This window comes from Schistocerca serialis, chromosome 8 (assembly GCF_023864345.2).
Source record: "Schistocerca serialis cubense isolate TAMUIC-IGC-003099 chromosome 8, iqSchSeri2.2, whole genome shotgun sequence".
NCBI classification, from domain to species: Eukaryota; Metazoa; Arthropoda; class Insecta; order Orthoptera; family Acrididae; genus Schistocerca; species Schistocerca serialis.
The window spans coordinates 401,158,010-401,184,458 of NC_064645.1; the positions used below are offsets into that span (position 1 = coordinate 401,158,010).

A 26,449-nucleotide genomic window follows, 5' to 3' on the forward strand; every position below is an offset into this window, starting at 1 on the left:
CATTTTGAATGGAAGGAAGCCCGTAAGTTACAGAACAAGTAAGTTATATCTGTTCCATTCAGCCGATTGTACACACGCTAGTTGTGGCCATAGTAATACGTCAAAATCAAACTCAAAAAATTTTATCTTAGAAAAAGCCAAGAAATGTCGTCGATGAAGACTTATATCGAAAAGTTACCAGCTTGAGCTTCGTGAACAGATCTATAACCGTATGCTAAATCTATCTGATACTATATCCATGAAATTCTTTGTGTAAGATTTTCTAACAGTCTTACAAGAGCTACGTATGCATGTATTTAACAGGGGACCTAGAAACGACGGAAAGGCTTCGTCCCGCCGTAGCCGTCAGTGATCCACAGCCCCACAAACAGGCCACAGCAGTCCACCCACCCCACCGCCGCCTCACACCGAACCCAGGGTTACTGTGCGATTCGGCCCCCAGTGGAGCCCCCCCCCCCCCTCCCCTGGGAACGTCTCATACCAGACGTGTGTAACCCCAGATGTTTGTGTGGTAGAATAATTATGGTGTACGTGTACGTGTAAACTTTGTTTGCGCAGCAATTGTGGACGCAGTTTAACTGTGGCAGAATAAGGGCAACCAGCCCGCATAAGCCGAGGTAGATGGAAAACCGCCTTAAAAACCATCCACAGGCTGGCCGACACACGGGACCACGACACTAATTCGCGGGTGGATTCGTGCCGGGGAGCGGCGGGCCTTCCCGCTCGGGGAGCAGAGGGTTAGATCGCGCGGCTAACCAGGCGGGTAAAAGAGCTACTTACCAACACTTTTCGTTCACTTTATCTTTACCCACTTGGCTATACATATTCCACACACTCTTCGTTAGCATCTCGGATTGTTTCTGCTGGTTATGTTGCTTTGCTATTACTACAGGTCGTTGGTCACTAATCACCTAGCCGTCCGAAGTGGCCGAGCGGTTAAAGGCGCTACAGTCTGGAACCGCACGACCGCTACGGTCGCAGGTTCTAATCCTGCCTCGGGCATGGATGTGTGTGATGTCCTTAGGTTAGTTAGGTTTAAGTAGTTCCAAGTTCTAGGGGACTTATGACCACAGCAGTTGAGTCCCATAGTGCTCAGAGCCATTTGAACTAATCACCTACAGGAATTGCCAATCTATATGTATGTTTCACTGATAACACAACTTTGGTTGAACCATATTTTACAAAATGCATAACACTGTGCTGTCTGTGAAAACGTTATTTATTCTGCTATCGATTTCGATTTTAAACCATCATCAGTGGCAAAAAAATTATCGCAGATGTATCACATGTCATACGTGATTTGACGTATGTTCCCACTATAAATGACGGCCTGAACGCTGTGATCGCACTGATTCTCGAATGGGTTTATATCAGTGGAATTTGGAGGCCAGGAGAGTACGGTAAATTCCACCTGGTGCTCTCTGAAACACGGACGTACAGTGCAAACTGTGTGGCGTGTTGCATTGTCCTGTTGACAGGTGCCATGGCGCTGAGGAAAAACAGACTGAATGGAGGGGTGAACGTGGCCCCAAGGAAAGGTAAATACTCTTGTTGATCCATTTTGCCTTTCAGAATGACGAGATCACGCAGGAAGTGCGACTAAAACAGTCCCCAGACCATAAGGCTCCCTCCTGGCTGGACCCTTCCGACGATTGTTGCAGTGTTTTTTTCTTTTAGACATTTCAAGCAGATGGAGCACAAAACGTGATTCATCTGATAAGGCTACCTGCCGCCTCTCGGGACGCCCAGCTGCGGGATTGACGTGCAAATTCAAGCCTCGTCGCCAATGAATAGCAGTCAGCGCAGCCGCATAGACCAGGCGCCTGCTTCAGAGACCCACGCGGAGCAACGTTGCCGAACAGGGACTGAGGAGACATTGTTGGTAGCCTCTTGGTTCATCTAAGTGATCGTTGTTCATCAGTTGCACGTCTGTTCCCCCGTACACGTCTCCGCAGCCGTCGTTCACACCGGCCATCCCTCGCCCGTGCTGCACCAAAGTTCCCTCGGTGGCTGTTTTGGATAACACCATTTAGCAATCACGTAATACTTTAACCACAGAGACTCGTGAACAGTTTACAAAATTTAACCGTTTCGGATATGCTTCCAACCTTGGCCCGAAAGCCAATGATCATGCCCTTTCCAGTGTCAGCTAAATCGACCCGTTTCAGTATTACGACAATGACTGCACTGTTTTCCGTGTCCCCTGGACACACTTTATGTACCCTGCATCGTTGGTGCTGACACACGCCGTATTTGAGCATTTGTTGCTATTTAACTGCGAAGACAGTTGATGGTCACATTAATATGCAGGGAATTTGGCTTTCGAAAATCGTATTTGAACACTGTTTGCACGATAGAACATGATGTTATGAACCTTGTAAAATTGATATACGTTCGGCGGCAATTATTGGTATTCGACATCGTCAGGCTAGTTGCCCATCGGGACCGCCTTTCTTATCATTCAGCGTTGGTCTAGATCCCACGATATGAGAGTACGGACTCGCTTGAACCAGGCGGTTCACTCTCAACGCCATGCAGGGTCTTAACAGCGTTCGTTCCACTGTGCAGGATCGTAAAGCCGTGTAGCGCACGGGGTTTGTTCACAGCAAGAGAAGTGTCTACAAGAACAGTACGACGAGGTCTGGAGCTTACACAGCGTCAGCACGGTGACCATTGTTGCATTTCTCTTGGCTCGTCACCAGGAGGAGACGCGGTGACGGTGGTGCGTTCAAAGACAGCAACAGACACAGAAGGGCCATCACGCCGTCTTACGGAACGAGTTTTGAGCACATCATCATGGTGAAAATATCATTGGGTGGAGGCTCCGAGGAGAAGGATGCCAGATTGTATTGGTCGTCGACATACTTGTCCACCGTCAGACGGTAATGAGGTACCTTTGCGTACACAGCACGATCAATTTGGGTTCGGCTTCGGACAGTAGCCACCATTTTATGATGCCTTAATGACGGTTGCTTCGGGGTCGTACTGGTGTTATCTTCCAACAAGATGACGCAAAACCTTATGTTTCCCATGTTGTTCTGAGGTACCTCAATACACTGAGCGTCCGCCTGTTCCCATGGCGAAGCACGTTCACCAGATTTCTCACCTACTGGAAACATATGCTCATGCGCTGCTGAACGACAAGCACGCCACCTGTTATCGGGCACTACTGTTGAACTTCTGCCTAGAGTTGGAACATCACGGAGTTGCGTACCGGTATCTGTTACGGTGACAGGGATGTAATCTTTCACCCCTACTGTTCAACCTATACATCGAAAAAGATATGGCGGAATGAAACGGAGGTTCAATGGTGAGATTAATATTGAAGACGACAAGACGAAAGGTTCGATGATGACATTGCTACCCTCAGTGAAAGTGAAGAAGAATTACAAGATATGTTGAAGAGAATAACATTCTAATGAGTGCAGAATCTGGACTGAAAGTAAATCTAAGAAAGCTGAAAGTTATGAGAAGTAGCAGAAATGAGAACAATGAGAAACTTATCATGATTGGTGATCACGAAGTAGTTAAAGTTAAGGAATTCTGCTACCGAGGCATCAAAATAGCATATGATGGATGGAGCAAGGAGGACAAAAATGGCTCTAAGCACAGCTGAGGTCATCAATCACTTAAATTTAGAACTACTTAAACCTAACTAACCTAAGGACATCACACACATCCATTCCCGAGGCAGGATTCGAATCTGCGACCGTAGCAGCCGCGTGGTTCCGGAATGAAGCGTCTAGAACCGCTCGGCCACCACAAGGAGGACATAAAAAGTAGATACACAGAGCTAAGAAGGGCATTCTTAGCAAAAGAGGTCTATTAGTATTAAACATAGGTCTTAACTGGAGGATAAATGTTTGACATTGTTCGTTAGGAGCAGAGTACTTTATGGTAGCGAAACGTTGTCTGTATGAAAACCGGAACAGAAGAGAATCGAGGCCTTCGAGATGTGATATTCCAGAAAAATGTTGAAAATTAGGTAGACTGGTAAGGTAAGGAACGAGGAGGGTAACCGCACAATTGGAGAGGAAAGGAACACATAGAAAAGGGGACAGGATGATAGAACATGTTAACACGTAAGAGAATAGCGTCTATGGCACTAGAGGGAACTGTAGGTGGTAAAAACTGTAGTGGAAGACAGAGATTGGAATGCATCCGGAAACTAACTGAGGACGTAAATTGCAATTGCTCCTTTGAGATGAAAAGGTTCGCACAGGAGGAAAAAAAAATCTCTTATTGGAGTGCGGCTGAACTGGAGTCATTGCTTCTGCAGCATCGGCAGTTCTGCATGTTCCACTTGTGTGTTGTTGACACACAACGTCTGTTAAACTCCAATACCCGATCCATGCGCATCCCCCAAAAGGCAGTACGATTTCCCTTATGTAAGTAGGGAAACGGTACCAAAACTATACCCTTACCAAAATGTTATAGGGATTCCCTCAATCATCGATGATAACGTTCCTCGCGAAGGCATGTCTTCTCTTCACGACTTCCAGCTGACTATGGTACTGACCGCACACTGTCCATAGGGACAAATTCTGTCCAATTGAGGCGTTAGATCGTCAAATTCTCGAGCTGGTTGGAAGGTCCTGCCCACAATACTCCAAACGTTTTTAATTGGAGACAAATCCGGCGACCTTCCTGGCCAGGGGATGGCCTTAGAAGCACGAAGACCAGCATCAGAAGCTCTCGCTGAGTGTGGAGGGCTACTATCTTGCAGAAAATGAAGCCCAAGGTGTCTTACCATCAAGGGCAACAAAACAGGGCGAAGATGTCTTCAACGTACTGCTGTGCTGTAAGTGTGCTCCGGATGACAACCAAAGGCGTCCTTCTATGATACGAATTGGTATCCCAAACCATCAGCCACGGCTGTCGGGCCATATGGGTTGATACCTCATTGCCGTCTGGGGTATCTGCAGACTCCTCTTATGCCTGGATTCTCATTGACTGGCATAGAATTGTCTTCATTCATTAGTCCCGCTTTGAATTAGGTCCCAGAGGTCAGTGAAGTCGTGTCTATAGATGCATGAAAAGCAGTGGGATACCAAACTTACTGTCGCTGCCGTACTGCCTGAGAAACTGAAGTGATGATCTGGAGTGACAATTCTTTTCATAGTAGGTCACATTTAGTCATCATCCGCGGCGCCTTTACAGAACAGCGGTATGTTAACGAAACGCAAAGTCCCGTTTTGTTCCCCTTCATGGTAAAAAAATCCTAGGCTTACGTTTGAGCAAGGTAATGCCCGCCTACACACGGTGATAGATTCTACTGTTTGTCTTCGTGCTTGCCCAACACTACCTTGGTCAGCAAGGACGGCGGATGTTTCCCAAATAAAAATGTTTGCAGCATTAATGGCAGGGCCCTTGATCCAGCGCGGGGTTTTGGCGATCTAACGCCTCAATTGGACAGCATTTGACACGATGTTCCCCAGGATGAAATCCAACGACTCTCTCAAACAGTGCCAAGGCTAATAACTACTTATATAATGGCGAGAGATGGAGCCACGAATTATTGATTTGCTCAGTCTGTGAAACTCTTTCTCTTGAATAAATCATCCAATTTTTCTGAAATTGTAATGGTTTGTTTGTGGGTAGATGTGAATGATATCTACCAGTTATCGTCTCAACCGTATAATTCCTTGGTGATGCGTGTTTTGTCTTACTGTGTATGTGACATTCAAGTCCGTGGGCAAGATATGGGTAAAAGAATTGTTATTTCATAACAAATATCAAAAACAATTACCTCAATCTTTTACTGAAAATTTTGAAAGATCTGTGCAACAGAAATAAGTCGGTGCCATTGACTCAGCGCACGCTCAGAGAATAAAAAAGGAACGTTGAAATTATATTGTTTTAATGTTACAGGACGAAGCGTGTAGTGCACTTGGTTTCAGTCGCAGAAAATGATCAGGGAACCGATGTTTTCCCATCAACTCTTTAAAAAAACGTTCTAACGATATGACAACGGAGTTTGGTGCAGCTCACGATACAATTTAAAGATTTGCGATTTGCTGCAGAAATGGACTGTATCTGCAGCCGCCCAACCCGTCCTCCTCCTTCCCCCCTCCCCCCTTTCCCACAGCGGTGAGCGATCTCGGTGTCTTTCTAGCCACTTCCCTCACTGCCCCCAAGGAAGTAACACCTTATCACTGTTTCTTCTATCTTGCGACCAGGTTCTCCTATTACGATGTTCACGTTGGGAATTGTAAGTACAAATCCACTACTCAGCCTTAATGGCACATATTGCCTAATCTCTGCAACTTCATGGATTCGGCGGTGAGTAGCTACTACAGAAGACTATTTACTGGATAAATTTCAACATGGTGGCTGTTTGCATCCTGTTCAGCTTCATGAACAGTCATTATCACTCACGCAGGTCAAGTTGATTGCAAATTCCTTATGTTCCTGTCCAAAATTCCTATTTTTAAATTATAACGTAAGCAAATTGGTAGCTACTTGCCAGTTGAGCCGTTGACGTCCAGTGATACAGCAAATATTACACGAGTTAATGATGCCGAGGAAGAAAGTACTGGTAGGACTCACGTGTAAAACTCAGCCATATCTGGGATGGAGTCGGTGCAGAGCGCCCTGTAGGTGTCGGCGAAGTTGAGCAGCTCGATGGCGGCGTTGAGCAGAGTGGCTGAGTACTCGTCGTCCACCGACTGGAACACGATGGAAGCCGACGCCAGCGCCGCGGCCGCCTCCCCGGCGGCGTCCGTCCCTGCAGCAACCCGCCGACTGTGCTCCACGTTACAGGAAGACTACATCCACAGTGAACGTGAGGCTAGACGGGAGTTATTCATACAACCAAGAAACCGAAGAAAGTCACGAGGACGAGCCAAGTCTTTACGAATACATGCTTAATAGTTTTATGGTCCAGCTTTGGAGCGTAATGCAGCAACACTTCTGTGTGGTATGAACTCGACAAGTCCTTGGTACATTTACGGAGGTATGTGGCAGGAAAACATCTACGCACAGCTTAAGCCGTTTTCTTAAATTACGGGCCAGTGGTTTGTGGAAACAGAACTGGCGACCGACAGCGGCTCACATGTGGACCATTGGGTTCAGATTTGGCGCATTTGGTGACCAAGATATCAAGTCATTGCAGTATCATGTTTCTCGAACCACTGTAGCAAGATATCCTGCTGGATGCTGCTGTAACCTACCAGGAAGACATAAAGCATAAAGCGAGGTAATTGGTTCGTGATAATTTCTAGGCAGTCCGCAGCAGCTGTGGTGTCTTCAGTTACTACCGTAAAGCCAGGTGAGTGCCCCTCCTTTCCATAGCACAACACTGGCCCCATCGCCAAACTTATGTGGCGTGGTGGATGTTCCGGTCAGCTATTTGCCTGCTTGACAGCATATTTGATCATAGCTATTAACATGGTGTAACTACACTACTGGCCATTAAAATTGCTACACCAAGAAGAAATGCAGACGATAAATAGGTATTCATTGGATAAATATATTATACTAGAACTGACATGTGATTACATTTTCACGCAATTTGGGTGCATAGATCCTGTGAAATCAGTACCCAGAACAACCACCTCTGGCCGTAATAATGGCCTTGATACGCTTGCGCATTGAGTCAAACAGTGCTTGGATGGCGTGTACGCGTACAGCGACCTGTGCAGCTTCAACACGATACCACAGTTCATCAAGAGTAGTGACTGGCGCATTGTGACGACCCGGTTGCTTGGCCACCATTGACCAGACGTTTTCAATTGGTGAGTGATCTGGTGAATAGGCTGTCCAGGGCATCAGTCGAACATTTTCTACATCCAGAAAGGCCCGTACATAACCTGCAACAAGTGGTCGTGCATTATCCTGCTAAAATGTCGGGTTTCGCAGTTATCGAAGGAAGGGAAGAGCCACGGGTCGTAACACATCTGAAATGTAACGCCCACTGTTGAAAGAGGTAACCGAGACGTGTAACCAATGGCACCCCATACCATCACGCCGGGTGATACGCCAGTATGGCGATGACGAATACACGCTTCTAATGTGTGTTCTCCGCGATGTCGCCAAACACGGATGCGAGCATCATGATGCTGTAAACAGAACCTGGATTCATCCGAATAATTGACGTTTTGCCATTCGTGCATCCAGGTTCGTCGTTGAGTACACTATCGCTTGCGCTTGTCTGTGATGCAGCGTCAAGGGCAACCGCAGCCATGGACTCCGGGCTGATAGCCCATGCTGCTGCAAACGTCGTCGAACTGTTCATGCAGATTGTTGTTGTCTTGCAAACGCCCCCATCTGTTGCCTCAGGGATCGAGACGTGGCTGCACGATCCGTTGCAGCCTTTCGGATAAGATGCCTGTCATCTCGACTGCTAGTGATACGAGACCGTTGGCATCCAGCACTGCGTTCCGTATCACCCTCTTGAACCCAGCGATTCCATATTCTGCTAACAGTCATTGTATCTCGACTAACGCGAGCAGCAATGTCGCAATGCGATAAACCGCAATCGAGATAGACTACAATCCGACTTTTATCAAAGTCGGAAACGTGATGGTACGTATTTCTCCTCCGTATACGAGGCATCACAACAACGTTTCACCAGGCAACGCCGGTCAATTGCCGTTTGTGTATGAGAAATCGGTTGGAAACTTTCCTCATGTCAGCACTTTGTAGGTGTCGCCACCGGCGCCAACCTTGTGTGAATGCTCTGAAAAGCTAATATTTGCATATCACAGCATCTTCTTCCTGTCGGTTAAATTTCGCGTCTGTAGCACGTCATCTTCGTGGTGTAGCAATTTTAATGGCCAGTAGTGTAGAAATGTCGTTCATACGGCCAGCTGATATATTTCCACTGATGCTGTGTCAGGTGTCGATGATCCCGTGCCCACTATTGTAGTGAGTGACGAGGCGTTAGGTCAGCATGAGAACACGTGGCGGTCGTCTGCTGTGGAGCCTCATGTTCAGCAATGTACGCTGAACGGTGTTCTCCAAAACACTTGTGCCTGCGCCAACATTGCACTACGTCGTCAGATCTGCCACAGATTGCTGCTTACCTTGCTTACCAGAGACAGTAGCCCTCCAATTTCCACAGTCTGTGATGAGGCGTTGACATCAACACCTTTTCACCTACTTGTCGTTTAATCGTCCTTCAACCACTTTCTGAAGATGCTCGCGACAGTAGCATGTGAACGGCTGACCGGTTTCTCCGTTTCCGAGGTGCTCGTTCCCAGGCGGAGGGCCATAACAATCTGTCTTTTCCCAAAGTCACTTTCATCAATGAATTTCTCTATCTTCTGCCCGTATTAGCACTAAAATGATTCCCCATTCATCTCTGCCACACATGTATAGGGTGTTCCACAAATCTTGAGAAACACTTAGAGGGATTGTCAAGGGTATCTTAAGGAGGACATCGAGGACAGGAATGTCCGGAAACGTTATCCAACGACGTTACAGAGAATTGAAGTTATAGGTGCTGGCACGCATCGCTAACCCAACCCTTCGGCAGCAAACGTGGCTCCGTACACTGACTAACTGCAGGCATTATCCAGTTATCGCGACTACCTGCAACGATCGCCAGTGGAGAAGGTGGAACTAGCTGCTGCATAGACAGGCCACGTCTACTATGAATGCAATGCTCTGTTGCCTTGTTAGATGACAGTTTCGGACGTAGGTCCCCAGCTGAAGTTAATTTCTCTTCTGTATACCGAAAACAATAGAGGTTCTAGAGGGTTCAAGGAGAAAGATAAACTGTCGATGGAGACCCGTGTGCCGGCCTCTGAGGTCGAGCGGTTCTAGGCGCTTCAGTCCGCAACCACGCGGCTGCTACGGTCGCAGGTTCGAATCCCGCTTCGGGAATGGGTGTGTGTGCTGTCCTTAGGTTAGTTAGGTTTAAGTAGCTCTAATTCTAGGGGCTGATGAGCTCAGATGTTAAGTCACATAGTGCTCAGAGCCATTTGAAACATTTTTTGAAACCCGCGTCCAAAACAGTCATCCCCTGAGGCAATTGAGCATCGCATTCATAGGAGACAACGCCTTCCAACGCAGCAGCCAACTCCATCTTCTCCATTGGCGATGGTGACTATCAGCTGCGATCACTGAATAGGAAACAACATTCCGATACTTCCCCTCTATGGTCCGTCAGCGAACCAAGTCATGTTTGCTGCCGGAAGGATGGCCTAGTGGCAGGTACCGCGCCTGTAAAATCAATGTTTTGTAGCGTCGTTGGGTGACGTTTCCGGACATGGGTTCCTACCTTTGATTTGTTCCTCAGGATACCCTTCACAATCCCTCGAAGTTAGTCGCAGCATTTGTGGAACAGTCTGTATACTGTCCTTATTGCGTCATGTGGCCGCAGTGCCACCAGGCCCCATTCAGCCTTGCGGTGGACAAAGGTCACATTATGTTATGGTTCATCAGCGAAATATCATACGACGGCAATATCAATTCGGCCGACACTGCTCTAATCTCTGACCGAGTGAGACGACGCAGTGGTAAAACACCGGACTCTGTTATAAGACGATGGTCGTTCAAATCGCCGACAGGATGGTTTCTTTGAAGAAACACACAAAAATTCCCTTTTCCGTTCTTCCCAATCCGAGTTTATGCTCCGTCTCTAATGACCCTATCGTCGACGATGTATGAAATATCTGTGCGGTCGTATGTGCGAGCGAAGCCATTGTTGGTTCAAATGGCTCTGAGCGCTATGGGACTTAACATCTGAGGTCATCAGTCCCATAGAACTTAGAACTACATAAACCTAACTAACCTAAGGACATCACACACATCCATACCCGAGCAGGACTCGAACCTGCGACCGTAGCGGTCTCGTGGTTCCAGACTGAAGTGCCTAGAACCGCTCGGCCACACCAGCCGGCGAAGCCGCTGTTAAAAATCTATATACACAGCAAAGGGTGGTGAACGCCCAAGAAAAGAAATTACCCTGCATAAGGGCTAACGAAATAGCAAGGAGGTGATATGAATTTTAAATGTCTATATCTGATGCTGTTATTGGCAAAACTCATACGTGGGTTGGATAATACATGGAGTAGTCGTATTTTACCTGAATCTTGACTATAGACAATATGCTTCTTAGCTTTCCACACAGTTGACTTAGATATTTTCTTGTCAAATGTAACAGCTTAAATTTCTCGCGAAGTGCAATGGAATGGTTCCCCTCACACCTCTCGACTCGCCAAAACTGCGTCGTAACCGGCTCCATAGAGTCACACAGGAGGCAGGCAGTATCAGGCGCCCACATGGCTCGGTATTAGACCCTATACTCTTATTGTATGTCGCTGTAATTGTAACCTGGCTGAATTCCCGTAAGTTGTTTGAAAAATATGTCATCAGTTTAGTCCTACTGCAAATATCACATAAATGCTGATATGCTGATGACCTCCAGTTTTATCTGTGTACAAAACCAAAAAACCTAAAGACAGAGATCGAGATCGAGAATTTCAGCACTATCAGAATGGGCGCAGAATATAGAGTTAAAGTTCAGCCCATAGAAAACCTAGGCGGTACTGGCTGGTCATTCTATGCTCATTAGCCCTAAATGGTTGGGATTCGCTAAAATTTTTAATCCTAAATGGGGAAAATATTAACTTTTCTCCCTCACCAAAGTGTCTAAAAGTAATATTATATGAAAATCTAAATTAAACTGAGCTTCTAACAACAATGTGCAGGAAGTCACAGTAGTTCTCCATGCACTATGAAAAAAAAAAACTTTTCCCTCTAGTCCTGAAAAAGAAACTTGTAGGAACACATGCCCTTCCAATTATTTATTAGAGTGATGTTACCTTGCAAGGACTTTCTTAAGAATGTTCGCGGCCCCTGGAAGTGGTTATGAACGCCTGTGTTCAATATACACTCCTGGAAATGGAAAAAAGAACACATTGACACCGGTGTGTCAGACCCACCATACTTGCTCCGGACACTGCGAGAGGGCTGTACAAGCAATGATCACACGCACGGCACAGCGGACACACCAGGAACCGCGGTGTTGGCTGTCGAATGGCGCTAGCTGCGCAGCATTTGTGCACCGCCGCCGTCAGTGTCAGCCAGTTTGCCGTGGCATACGGAGCTCCATCGCAGTCTTTAACACTGGTAGCATGCCGCGACAGCGTGGACGTGAACCGTATGTGCAGTTGACGGACTTTGAGCGAGGGCGTATAGTGGGCATGCGGGAGGCCGGGTGGACGTACCGCCGAATTGCTCAACACGTGGGGCGTGAGGTCTCCGCAGTACATCGATGTTGTCGCCAGTGGTCGGCGGAAGGTGCACGTGCCCGTCGACCTGGGACCGGACCGCAGCGACGCATGGATGCACGCCAAGACCGTAGGATCCTACGCAGTGCCGTAGGGGACCGCACCGCCACTTCCCAGCAAATTAGGGACACTGTTGCTCCTGGGGTATCGGCGAGGACCATTCGCAACCGTCTCCATGAAGCTGGGCTACGGTCCCGCACACCGTTAGGCCGTCTTCCGGTCACGCCCCAACATCGTGCAGCCCGCCTCCAGTGGTGTCGTGACAGCCGTGAATGGAGGGACGAATGGAGACGTATCGTCTTCAGCGATGAGAGTCGCTTCTGCCTTGGTGCCAAAGATGGTCGTATGCGTGTTTGGCGCCGTGCAGGTGAGCGCCACAATCAGGACTGCATACGACCGAGGCACACAGGGCCAACACCCGGCATCATGGTGTGGGGAGCGATCTCCTACACTGGCCGTACACCACTGGTGATCGTCGAGGGGACACTGAATAGTGCACGGTACATCCAAACCGTCATCGAACCCATCGTTCTACCATTCCTAGACCGGCAAGGGAACTTGCTGTTCCAACAGGACAATGCACGTCCACATGTATCCCGTGCCACCCAACGTGCTCTAGAAGGTGTAAGTCAACTACCCTGGCCAGCAAGATCTCCGGATCTGTCCCCCATTGAGCATGATTGGGACTGGATGAAGCGTCGTCTCAAGCGGTCTGCACGTCCAGCACGAACGCTGGTCCAACTGAGGCACCAGGTGGAAATGGCATGGCAAGCCGTTCCACAGGACTACATCCAGCATCTCTACGATCGTCTCCATGGGAGAATAGCAGCCTGCATTGCTGCGAAAGGTGGATATACACTGTACTAGTGCCGACATTGTGCATGCTCTGTTGCCTGTGTCTATGTGCCTGTGGTTCTGTCAGTGTGATCATGTGATGTATCTGACCCCAGGAATGTGTCAATAAAGTTTCCCCTTCCTGGGACAATGAATTCACGGTGTTCTTATTTCAATTTCCAGGAGTGTATCTCTAACGTTCGACTCTTTGCTCATATTCTACCATCATGTGCATAGTTACCCTGTCTATATGCAGTGAAGCGCAGACCTTTCCAAGCCCTCTGTCTTCTCTATTGTCTTACCAACGTACACTGCCCCTCAGATCTCTCCTTGGCCTTAAAGCTCATGCCTGAAGTACGTGTCGTGAACACCCGTTCCCATCAGATCAAAATCCTTTCTGTACCACTTCATCACTCAGTCACTTGCTCTAAGTCCTTTTCAGTAGCAGTAACTTGACTTCGGAATAATCTCCCTCATTGTATTAGAAGACTGAACAACATCTCCAGTTTCAAAAGAAATTTTATGACATATATGCTGAAGGAGCAATAGTGACTACTGTTGTCCCAGTACGGACTCGTTGGCACTTTACATCCTTCTTTCCAACCAGATCTTCCTCATTTCCTAATATTTCCCTTCCCTTCCCCAGAACTCGCTATATCAGAAAATAACTAATTTGTAGACCTATAAATTCACTTTCTATCAGCCACTATCTTTATTATTACTATCATCATCATCATCATCATCATCAGTGTTCTGCCTAAAGGCAGGTTTTCACATGGTAGTTCTCCAGGCTCTCCAGTCTTCTACCGTCCTCTTCAGGTCTGCATAATTTCCTCTTCCCTTTATGTCGTCTATCATCTTGTATCTCCTTCTTCCTCTCAGTCTTCTCCCACAAACCAATCCTTCCAAAGCATCTACTAGCAAGTACTCCCTTCTCAATGAATGTCCCAACCAGTTCTTTTTCCTTTCTCTTACAACCTTCAGCAGACATCTTCTCTCACCAATCCTTTCCAATACTCTTTCATTGCCTACACTTTCCATCCAGCATATTCTTTCTGTTCTCCTCCACATCCACATCTCAAATGCTTCCATCCTCTCGTCTCAGCGTCCATGTTTCTGCCCCATATAGTGCCACACTCCAGACAAAACATTTGACAATCCTATTCCTTAGTCCTTTATCTAATTTGCCACATAAGAGTCTCATCTTTCTGTTGAATGACTCCTTCGCTATGGCAATTCGAGTTTCCACCTCCTGGTGACGCCTCAAGTCTTCAGTTATTGTGCTTCCGAGATATTTAAATTTACTTACTTGACTAACGGTAGATTGTCTTATTTTAATATTGGACGGTCTACGTCTTGTACTGATGACCATACTCTTTGTTCCCATATTCCACCCAAGCTTCATTCAGATCGTTGAGCATGTTATCCACTGTCCGCTCATTTTCTGCCACTAATACCATCTTATACATTCTACTCTCTTTCCACCAATACATATTTCTCTTTTCCCATCTAAGCTTTTCGCAATAACCTCTTCAAGGTATACGTTAAACAACCGTGGGGAAAGGCAACAACCTTGTCTAGCACCTCGTGCAATGCTGCTTCCTTCTGACATTTCATTTCCAATCCTTATCCTTACTTTCTGGTGTAAATACAGATTCTGTATCAGTCGTCTCTCTTTCCAATCTACTCCTTTCCTCTTCAAAATACCCATCATCTTGTTCCACTGAACTCTGTCAAAAGCCTTTTCTAAATCTACAAAAACAGCAAAGATTTCTCTATCCTTTTCCATATATCTTTCCCCTATAGTTCTTAGCAGGCTAATAACATCTCTTGTTCCTTTTCCTCTTCTAAAGCTGAACTGCTCCTCTGCAATCCCTATGACAATTACTATTGTCATTATTATTATCATTATTATTGGAAGCAGCAGTAGTATAAGTACTGACTGTATTAACTTTATTAACCCTTAGTCAGTATTATTGATTCATAAGCTCTGTACAGACATTCAAATCATTTTATTACTACTTCTCATATTGAAAGTAATAGGCAAGGGAAAACGTAAATAAGTTTCTGGAATCATCCCTTCTTTTCTTTCATTACACGGATGACTTACTTTTTCATATTATACAGCAAGGCCTTCGAATTATGGCATGGAATGGAGGAGTATAATGGCAGAGAAGTTTTAGTGTACTTCAGAGAACAAAGAGATTACGGAAACGAACTGTAGTTTTATTACTCAACAAGGGTGATGCGCTAACATACAGTTCAGCTCAAGACGTTCTTGTGGTTCATCAAACACATTAAACTTCTCGTGAATACTTCGTCAACAATCGTATTACTACAGTGGCCAAGGCAAGCGTAAATACGAAAACAGTCATTCTTCCTCTTAGTATTACGGGTGAACTACAACAGAGAGAGGCAAGAAAACACTCAAAATCATTTATTTACTGTTTCACACAGAAAAACTACACCATCTACTCCCTGAGCTCATCCTAATTCTGAATTCAGAGAATAATTCATACCAACAGGGATGTGCCATGGACTTTTGTACTCAGATCAACAGTAAGTGTCGAAATTGGTATGAAAATCATAAAATCAGATATCAGAATCGACCTCCCGTACGCATAGGTAAACACGTTCACTCAGAATGTATCACCTACCAACCAAATAAGTGACTTAGATCCGGTATATTAGGGCCCAGAAGCTCAGAAACACAGTGGGGGTGGCGAGCAAGAAATCGACTTACGCAGACAAGTTCAGAATTAAGACAATTCCGCATAATTCAGTATACATGCAAATGGCTGTACAAATCAGTAGTTCGTGATCAAGCCCCAAGAAAGTGTGGTTTTAAGCTAGCCACATATAGTGTAGCACGTGAAAAGAGCGAACCCCAAATCTGTAGCACGTCTGAAAAGATACAAAAAATCTTAATTAATGGCAATTATACACCCTGAAGTACTCGTTAAATTCTGCACACTGCGACCAATCTTCTAATCACCACAGACAAACTCTGTCTGTACATCTGAGGGCACGTGAGTGGCTGAGGACCGAATTAGGTAACTTCAAGATATACGGAAAAATGATGACATAATGGATAATTTATAAAGCACACAAATATTCTCTTGAATTAATGCAATGTGAGCTATTCTTTAAGCGGTAAGATATTACAATCTCATGGACATTATGGACACGTGATAAAGATGCCGAGTCGAACAAAGATTAATGCAAGGGCAGGTACTAGGCAGTGACCGAAAATTACTATATAATAATCACTGACATGGAATTTAAGAAGGAGAGGAACAAGTAAGCGAGCGAAAATGCTACGTTCTATAGTAAAACGAACACTTCCGTAGGGTCTATGACCGAAATAATGAAACCAATTTCACATTCATCGTACACGGAGAAGAAAGCACGTATTTGGCTTAAATTTGCAGATGAAAAGAGCCCGTGACTTAGCTAGTCATCATAGGTGAAAGAAAAGGATTAATTACCCACTAGGACCTTTATCCTTTCGACTAGTTGACTAAGAATCATAATCATCCACCCCTACTTCCAGAAGGCTAGTGTCAAATTCCATTTAGTGGAGATCCCTAACCATCCACTTGGTTGTCAAGAATGGGGATTTCTTTTCGTTAGCATGGGAAGAAGAGTACCAACATTCCCCAGGGAATGCTTTGTCCCTGCTCTCGCCTTGGTTCTGTTCACCAAGCTCTCTGTATTATCCACTACAACAACCCAGTTACGCTGGCAACGCAAAGCCATTACCTTACACCATCTGACATGTGGAAACAAGTATAATACATCATCATTCACATGTTGGTTCACACATGAACACATATAGAGAAAATTAGTCAAATAATGGGTTGTGAGCAAGTAAATTGACATGCAACGGTCGCTCTTCCTATCTGCCAAGCCTCTGTAATTGTGGCAAAGTAAAAAAATAAGTAAATAAGATGACAGGACATTGACAAGTGCCCTTAAAACACATGCGATGGCTGCAATATTGATGTTCCTGTACGTATATATGACTGCTATTTTTTTAACCTTTGATCGATCGCGAAATGGAAACCACAGTCAAAACTCAAGAATATTTTACCTGCAAAATTTTGCCACACCTTCCATCTATTTCTCCACACAGTCGGCACTCCGACTTACACATTTGTCGTAGCATGCTACCAACTTTACTGTACCCTCACCATACAAGGTAGCGACCTGTGATTTCCGCCAACTCCGTACACTTATATGCAGTTTTCTCCTCATAGGCAGAGGTACATCTGAGTGAAGAGACGAAAACCAAAGATGATGAGAGCCAGTTCTATGCTGTGTGATGGGTCGTCAAACACTTCCCACTGCCCGATAATTGGCATGAAGGAGGAAACACATGACAGTTACACTGTGCTTGCTGCATGAAATCAAGCGAAACCCCTCAACAGGAATTTCACACGTGGCGGGAGAGATTGTTGTAGGCATCCTTAACATGTTCACTGTGCGCTCGAACTGAGAAGTGCGGCGGTGCGGCGTGAAGCGATAGATCGGCAAGATAGAGAGTGGAGACTGTTGCAACATATCTCCGCAAAGATTCCCCAGATTTACACTGTGGTTTTAATTCAGATACCAATCGGAGGTTGAAAAAAATAGCCATTATATATACTGGCCATTAAAATTGCTACACCACGAAGATGACGTGCTACAGACGCGAAATGTAGCCAATAGGAAGAAGATGCTGTGATATGCAAACGATTTGCTTTTCAGAGCATTCACACAAGGTTGGCGCCGGTAGCGACACCTACAACGTGCTGACATGAGGAAAGTTTCCAACCGATTTCTCATACACAAACAGCAGTTGACCGGCGTTGCCTGGTAAAACGTCGTTGTGATGCCTCGTTTAAGGAGGAGAAATCTGTACCATCACGTTTCCGGCTATGATAACGGTCGGATTGTAGCCTATTGCGATTGCGGTTTATCGTATCGCGACATTGCTGCTCGCGTTGGTCGAGATCCAATGAATGTTAGCAGAATTTGGAATCTGTGGGTACAGTAGGGTAATATGGAACGCCATGCTGGATCCCTACGGCCTCGTATCACTAGCAGTCGAGATGACAGGCATCTTAACCGCATGGTTGTAACAGATCGTACAGCCGCCGGCCGGAGTGGTCGTGCGGTTCTAGGCGCTACAGTCTGGAACCGCGTGACCGCTACGGTCGCAGGTTCGAATCCTGCCTCGGGCATGGATGTGTGTGATGTCCTTAGGTTAGTTAGGTTTAAGTAGTTCTAAGTTCTAGGGGACTGATGACCACATCAGTTAAGTCCCATAGTGCTCAGAGCCAATTGAACCATTTGAGATCGTACAGCCACTTCTCGATCCCTGAGTCAACTGATGGGGCATTCGCAAGACAACAATAATTTGCACGAACAGTTCGAAGACGTTTGCAGCAACATGGACTATCTGCTCGGAGACCATGGCTGCGGTTATCCGTGACGCTGCATCACAGACAGAAGCTCCTGCGATGGTGTACTCAACGACGAACCTGTGTGCACGAATGGCAAAACCTTATTTTATCGGATGAATCCAGGTTCTGTTTACATCATCATGATGGTCGCATCCGTGTTTGGCGACATCGTGGTGAACGCACATTGGAAGCGTGTATTCGTCATCCCCATACTGGCGTATCACCCGGCGTGATAGTACGGGGTGCCATTGGTTACACGTCTCGGTCACCTCTTGTTCGCGTTGACGGCACTTTGAACAGTGTACGTTACATTTCAGATGTGTTACGACCCGTGGCTGTACCCTTGATTCGATCCCTGCGAAAGCCTGCATTTCACCAGGATAATGAACGACCGAATGTTGAAGGTCCTGTACGGGCCTTTCTGGATACAGAAAATGTTCGACTGCTGTCCTTGTCAGCACGTTCTCCAGATCTTTCACCGATTGAAAACGTCTGGTCAATGGTGGGCGAGGAACTGGCTCGTCACAATACGCCAGTCACTACTCTTCATGAACTATGGTATCGTGCTGAAGGTGCATAGGCAACTGTACCTTTACACACCATGCAAGCTCTGTTTGACTCAATGCCCAGGCCTATAAAGGCCGTTATTAGGGCCAGAGGTGGTTGTTCTGGGTACTGATTTCTCAGGATCTATGCTCCCAAATTGCGTAAAAGTGCAATCACATGTGATTTCTAGTATAATATATTTGTCCAATGAATACCCGTTTATCATCTGCATTTCTTCCTGGTGTAGCAATTTTAATGGCCAGTAGTGTATATGCTGTGCGCGCGCGAGAGCGAGTGCGCGAGCGTACGTGTGTGTGTGTGTGTGTGTGTGTGTGTGTGTGTGTGTGTGTGTGTGTGTGTCGTCTTCTGGTACTTTCCAATTGCTGTCAGAACCAGAGTCGTTGCTGTACACTATTTGATGGGATCGTACAAGGAAAGAATTGCAAGTGACTTTTTGGTACATATGGCCATAGGCTGGAATGGAGAACTACATCTTAAAGACCTGAAGAGAAACTCACCTGGGAAGGACTCGTTGAGCAGGTAGGCTGGCCTGGGGAAGTCGATGTCCTCGGGCCGGCCCCAGTAGTTGTGGTCGGTGGTGCCGTTGCCCACCTGCAGGTACAGCTGGTTGGGCTGGGGGTGCGCCTTGAGCAGCCAGTCGGTGCCCCACTTGATGGCGTCGCGCACTCCGTCCAGGGCGCCTGCCTGCTGGTAGCCCTGTTCGAACTCGATCGCGCCCCACGACAGCACAGTGAACGCTGACGCCGCGGGGAACGTGAACTTGACATAGTCTCCCGCTGCAAAAATAGCACACTCTTCGATACCTGCCAGGCGCTAGCGTACGTTTTTTAGTCTATGGTGTACTAATTGTATACAGTATCTCAATATGAATTACCACTTTTGCCTAGAGTTCATATGTTTTAACTAAGTTTTCGACTCATTTTCAACAAAAACTATACTGGCAGCACTTGTTTCAAAGTATGTTAATATTCTGAAGAATACTGCGTACAAAAAAGTATTTACACAAATTTTGTGTTTAGAGAAAATAAAAATGAAGACTTCAAGTGGCAAAAATGTCAAATGTACACCATTTCCTCGCGATGGGTCCATGAATATTGGGCACTACTGATATACAGAGATGGTGTTAAGACTACTGTGTGATGAATATTGCTTCAGAGATGTTGCTTAATACTCCGTCCCTTTATATTAAAGCGCACTTGTCACCTGCATGTTAAACGAATAATGGATGCGGCTTCAGTTAAACAGGCGAGCATCTGTTTGTGTCATTGTCTCGTACACCAAACGCTTTGTTCTCCTCAAGAAAAGATATCAATGAGAGTGAGGTTGGGAGAACGTAGTGGCCACGTACTAGCACATCCCTCCCATTTCACCACAGTTGTTGTCCGCCCCTGGTAGCTGAGTGGTCAGAGCGTCGGTATGTCATACCTAACAGCCCTGGTTCGATTCCCGGCTGGGTGGGAGATTTTCTCCGAACAGGGACTGGTTGTTGTGTTGTCCTTATCATCATTTCATCCCCATCGACACTCAAGTCATCGAAGTGGCGTCAACTCGAGAGACTGGACCAGGTGGACAGTCTACCCGACACGAGGCCCTAGCCACACGGCATTTCCGTTTACCACAGTTGTTGAGCACATTGTCTAACCGTTCTCTGACATCAGCAGAAAAGTGTGGTGGGACCTCATCGTACTGGAACTATGTCACTGCCGGACTGCTGGTGGGACAGTATCAAACCTTTCTGGTAGTTCTTCGTGCGACATTTTCCTGGTCTTCCATTTCTCCGTCCATCTCCTCCTCATCCCCTTCTGCCCCTTACCCTTCCCCCGCTCTATGTGCGTCTCCTTCTCCCCAATATCTGTGTCCACCTCCTCCTCCCCTCCTTCTCTCTCCACGTCATCACCCGTACTCCAACAGGAGCTTGCTCATTCTTACCCCCACAGAATTCCTTTTCGGAGAGTAAATAGTATGAGTATCGAATTTGCTTGAAATCGATCCACAAGTTTAGGAGGACCTTCTTACCTTTGGATTTACCCACATAAGCACATGCCACATACTTCACATGTATTTCACATGCTTCACACATATTTGTACACGTAATTCTCCCGTCTCTCTACCGAACTTTGCTCTGCAGTTTCGTTTTCATGTAGCTCAATGTTTATGAAGTCACATCTTCTGAACTATGTGTCATGCAGTGATATAATTTTATCTTTACATTAGTTAGGCTGAATAACCAATGAAAGAGTACGTTCTACGAGACGGGGCGTGGAATGTCAGAAGTTTTAACCTGAAAAGAGAAATTCAAAGGCTCAGTCCAGATATAGTGGGGGTCACTTGTGAGGAATGGAAAGAGACAATGATTTCTAATCATCAGATAAATATAGGGTAATATCGAAAGCAGTAAATAATGATATAACGGGAGTAAGATTCGTTATTAATAGGAAGGTAGGGCCGAGAACGTGTTACTGCGAACAGTTCAATGGTAGCGTTGTTCTTATCAGAATCGACAGCAAATCAACACCGACAACGATAGTTCAGGTATATATGCCGACGTCGCAAGCTGAAGATGGAAAGATACAGAAAGTATATGAGGATATTAAACGAGTGTTTCAATACTTGAACGGAAACGAAAATATAATAGCCATGGGAGACTGGAATGCGGTTGTAGGGGCAGAAGCAGCAGAAGAAAGAATATGGGCTTGGTGTCAGTAATGAGAGAGGAAAAAGACTAACTGAGTCCTGCAATAAATATCAGCTGGCAAGGCAGGGATTTCGAAATCAGGTACTGCATTGTAAGGCGTACTCAGGAGCAGATACAGTCTCAAATCATAATTTAGTAGTGATTAAGAAAGTCTGAAGTTTAAGAGAAGTCTCAGAGTGAATCAATACGCAAAGATTTGGGATTCGGAAGTACTGAAGAATGAAGAAGTTCGGTATAGACACTTCCATAAGCAACAGCTCGGTAGGCAATTCAGCTGAAATCGAACGGACATCTCTCAAAAGCGTATTAACACAAATTGCGAAGAAAACGATAGTAGAAAGAAAGTTACTACGAGGAAACCATGGGAAACAGAAGAAATGCTTCTTTGGTCGATGGAAGAAGAAAGTACAAAACCGTTCAGGGAAATTCAGGAACACACAAATAGGAATGAAATAAATAGGAAGTACAGGGAAGCCAAGGCAGAAATGTGAAGGAATCGGACAATAATTACTGTAAGAAAGGCTAACTGATCATAAACAAAAGTTAAATCAACCATCGGTTGGATTAAAAGCAAGAGTGATAACATTAAGACTGCAATAACTGTTAAATGTAGAGGCTAGAACGGATAAGTGGAAAGAGAACACTGAAACCGTCTGTGAGTTTAAAGATTTGTCCGATGCGATTGTAAAAGAAGCATGAGTTAATGGGGAACAGGTAGGGGATCCAGTATTACAATTACAATTTAAAGGAGCTTAAGATCCGATAACGCAGAAGGGATAGATAACATCCCATCTGAATTTCTAAAAACATTGCGGGAAATTGTAACAAAACGATTATTCACGTTGATGTGTGGAATGTATGAGATTGGAGATATACCCTCAAACTTTTGGAGAAAGATCATCCATACAATTCTGAAGATAGAAAGAAGCAACAAGTGCGAGTATTATCGCACAATCAGCTAAACAGCTCATGCATTCAATTTTCTGGCAAGAATAATACACAAAAGAATGGAAAAGAAATTGAGAATGTGTTAGATGACGGTGTTTCGTTTTAGAGAAAGTAAAGGCAGCCGAGAGGCATTTCTGACGTTGTGGTTGATAATGGAAGCAAGACTAAAGAAAAATCAAGACACGTTCATGGGATTTGTTGACTCGGTAAAAGCGGTCGACAATGCAAAATGGAGGAAGATGTCCGACATTCAGAGAAAAATAGGAGTAAGCTATAGGGAGAGATGGATAATATACAAATGTACAAGAGACACGAAGGGATAATAAGAGTGGAAGAGCAAGAGCGAAGTGCTCAGACTATAAAAGGAGTAAGACGGGGATGTAGTGTTTCACCCCTACTGATCAATCTATACATCGAAGTAACTACGATGGAAATGACAGGAAGGTTCAAGAGTCTGTGAAAGGATAACAATGATAAGATTCTCTGATGACGTTTCTATCCTCAGTGAGAGTGAAGAAGAATTACAAGATCTGCTGAATGAAAGAAACAGTCTATTGAATTCAGAATATGTACTCAGAGTAAATCGAAGAAAGACGAAAGTAGTGAGAAGTAGGTCAGAAACGAGAGTAGCAAGAAACTTATGTTAGGATTGATAATCACGAAGTAGGTGAAGTTAAGAATTTCTGGCACTTCGATAGGAAAATATCCCATGGTGGACGGAGCAATGAGTACATCAGCAGCAGACCTGCACAGGAAAAAAGTGCATTCCTGGCCAAGAGAAATATCAATTTGAGGGAGTAATTGCTAAGAATGTACGTTTGGACCACTGCATTGTATGGTAGTGAAATATGGACCGTGTGATAACCGTAAGAGAAGAAAATCGATGCGTTTGAGTTGTAGTGCTGCAGACGAATGTTGGAAATAATGTGGAATGATAGGGTAAGGAATGAGGGTGTTCTGCGCAGAAACGGAAATGAAAGGACTGTATGGAGAACATTGACAATAAGAAGGAACAGCATGGTAAGACATATGTTAAGACATCAAGGGCTATCTTCCATGGTACTAGAAGAAACTGTAGGGGATAACAACTGCAAAGAAAGACAGAGATTTCAATACAGTCAGCAAATAATTGAGGATGTATGTTGCAAGTGCTACTCTTAGATGAAGAGGTTGGCATAGGAAAGGAGTTCATAGCGGGCCGCATCAAAACAGTCAGAACACTGATGACTCGAAATTATGCGGCATATTCGGATACTGAATGTATATTTGTTGGGAATAGTCAGTACCAAAGAAGTAATAAATTTCAAGTTTGCATGACGCGGTAGTTTAGCCCTCTTTCCATCTATGTATTGTCAACGGCCTTGGCGCAGTGGATACATCGGTTCCCGTCAGATCACCGAAGTTAAGCGCTGTCGAGCGTGGCCGGCACTTGGATGGGTGACCATTCGAGTCGCCATGCACTGTTGCCATTTTTCAGGGTGCACTCAGCCTCGTGATGCCAACTGAGGAACTACTCGACCCAATAGTACCGGCTCCGGTCACAAAAACCATCATACCGACTGGGAGAGCGGTGTGCTGACGCCATGCCCTTCGTATCCGCATCCTCAGCTGAGAATGACACGGCGGTCGGTTGTCCCGATGGGCCATTTGTGGCCTGAAGGCGGAGCACTTGTACATCTACGAGTGTTATTTATTTGTGGTTATTCTTCGGGCAATGTACCGCAAAGGCTGGAGATTGAATAAGCCTGATACAGGCTTTGCAGAACATCGCCTGAATAATAACCACAAGCACGTAATAGATGTTGAACTCTTACACACAGAGGAAAAGGGAGCTAAACCAATTCGAAATTTTAGGAATTAAAAGACAGATGTGTTACTATTAAAAGAGCAACCCAATTCAGCTGTTGACCTCATTTGGATCAAATTACAACTCCAGGATAGAAGCAAAGCTTTGGGCCTCAGAACATCAACAGATAAAAAGTTCTTGGCTGATGCACAACTTTAGTCCTGTTATGTTAGTGTAATTGCTGAATTATGTAAGTCCACATGTAATTTGTTAAAAAATGATCAATGAAGTAATTTTCGATTAAGCTATGGATCGATATCTTAAGAAGTTTAGACTACTATCTTTGCTTTATCATCATGTTTATCTGTGCATTATCATCTTTGGGAATCAGTAATGTACTTGAAAACGGGCTTATAGCCAGAAACCTAGGTTCTGCAGTAACATTAATAACAAAATCTGTGAAACAAAGCAAAAACAGTGTTTGTTTGGTTAATTTACAATGATTCTGAGAATGTACGTTTGGAAGACAGCGTTGAATGATAGCGAGGCATAGACTGTGGGATAACCGAAACTTGAGATGTGGTGCTACAGAAAAAGGTTGAAAATTAGGTGGACTGATAGAGCAAGGAATTAGGATTGCTGTAGGTTATTTCTTTGAGTGTGCTATAATTTAGTGCACGTGCGCAATTTCTGCAGTTAACTATTTGTGAAAACTTAAGAGTAATATATTTTCTGGGTTTCTAATCCATATTCATTTAGAGGAAATAACTGTACTCGTCAAGAAATGTTATTGTAGTTACATGTTAAATAACCCATGAATCTGGACCTAGTTGGCTGTCTATGTACTAGAACGACAAGCTGTGACGTTAGTAATTTTTATACCGGCTCCAGCAAGCTTTGTAGACCGCAATAAATTGCTTAAAAATTTGTAACTGTCCATTCGGAACTACACTGACTGAAATTAACATAAAGAACAGTGTGCTTCAGCAGTTGGTGAAACATTTTAATGGTATTGGGCGTTCTGATTCTGTCACATGTGGTGTTTTACAGATCATTGAGATTCAAAATAGGGCGGTCGTAGAGTACTTGCAGATCGTGAAATATAAGAACACTTCTTTTTTACACGTTGTGCAAAGTCAATGAATATTCACAAAAAGTATGCCTCACTGCAGTAAGATTTAGAAAAAAATCAGTGCTTCAGTAAAGTGTGAAAGCACCGCATTTGTCAACAAAAGCTAACACTACTGCTTGCGTGTTAGTTTTCCATATTTTTAATACGTACCATCGAAGTAGCCTTGCGTGAGGTCTTCGCCGAAGATTCCTTTGTCGTCGAGGCAAGAGTCCTTGCGCCAAGAAACTAGAGGATCCATGCCGGTCAGTTTGCCAGAACGCTGGGCCTGATAGAACAGCAGCGACTTGTAGATCACCTCAGTGTAGTTGTACGTCGCGCCTGTGAAACACGTCACAGAAAAAAAATAGAGGGAAACGTCTCATAAAACTGGCCAACATGTATGTTTACGGTAAGTTAAAGTTAACTGCTTTTGTATAAGAACTGACACAGTCGGAGTCATGCGAGAATATCACATTCGAATTCTGTAAACACGATATTAAGTTCACTCTATAAAAAATTAAAATTAAGCTTCAGAACCGTACGAGATATTTTTACACGACGTTTGTTTATTAAACGTATGTCATTGCGCGATTGACGTGATAAGCATAAAGTTATCTAACCGAATGCGACGCCGACGATCGTCAGCAACGACAGGGCAGCCAGACGAGCCATGGTTGTAGCCTATCTCCGAAATTCCCTCAACAGACTCATATATATAGAGACATATGCACTCCTTCTCATTGCTGGATTCTTTTTTATCGAAGGGGATTGTGTTAGTAAACACATCTGTTTACCATCTGCAACGCCCATTGCTTTTGCCAC

General features: G+C 45.0%; 1 protein-coding gene across 1 annotated transcript in view; it reads right to left on the bottom strand.

The window, feature by feature from the left end:
• Window positions 1–26,361, bottom strand: part of LOC126416238 (endoglucanase A-like) — a 47,107-nt gene extending 20,746 nt beyond the window's left edge. The window contains exons 1-4 of the mRNA XM_050083848.1: window positions 26,248–26,361; window positions 25,799–25,966; window positions 19,585–19,863; window positions 6,550–6,727 (exon numbers count right to left, since the gene is read on the bottom strand). Of these exons, the coding sequence (XP_049939805.1) occupies window positions 6,550–6,727; window positions 19,585–19,863; window positions 25,799–25,966; window positions 26,248–26,299 (677 nt within the window). The 5' untranslated portion in view covers window positions 26,300–26,361. The remainder of the gene's footprint in view (window positions 1–6,549; window positions 6,728–19,584; window positions 19,864–25,798; window positions 25,967–26,247) is intronic.
• Between the last annotated feature and the right edge of the window lie 88 nt (window positions 26,362–26,449).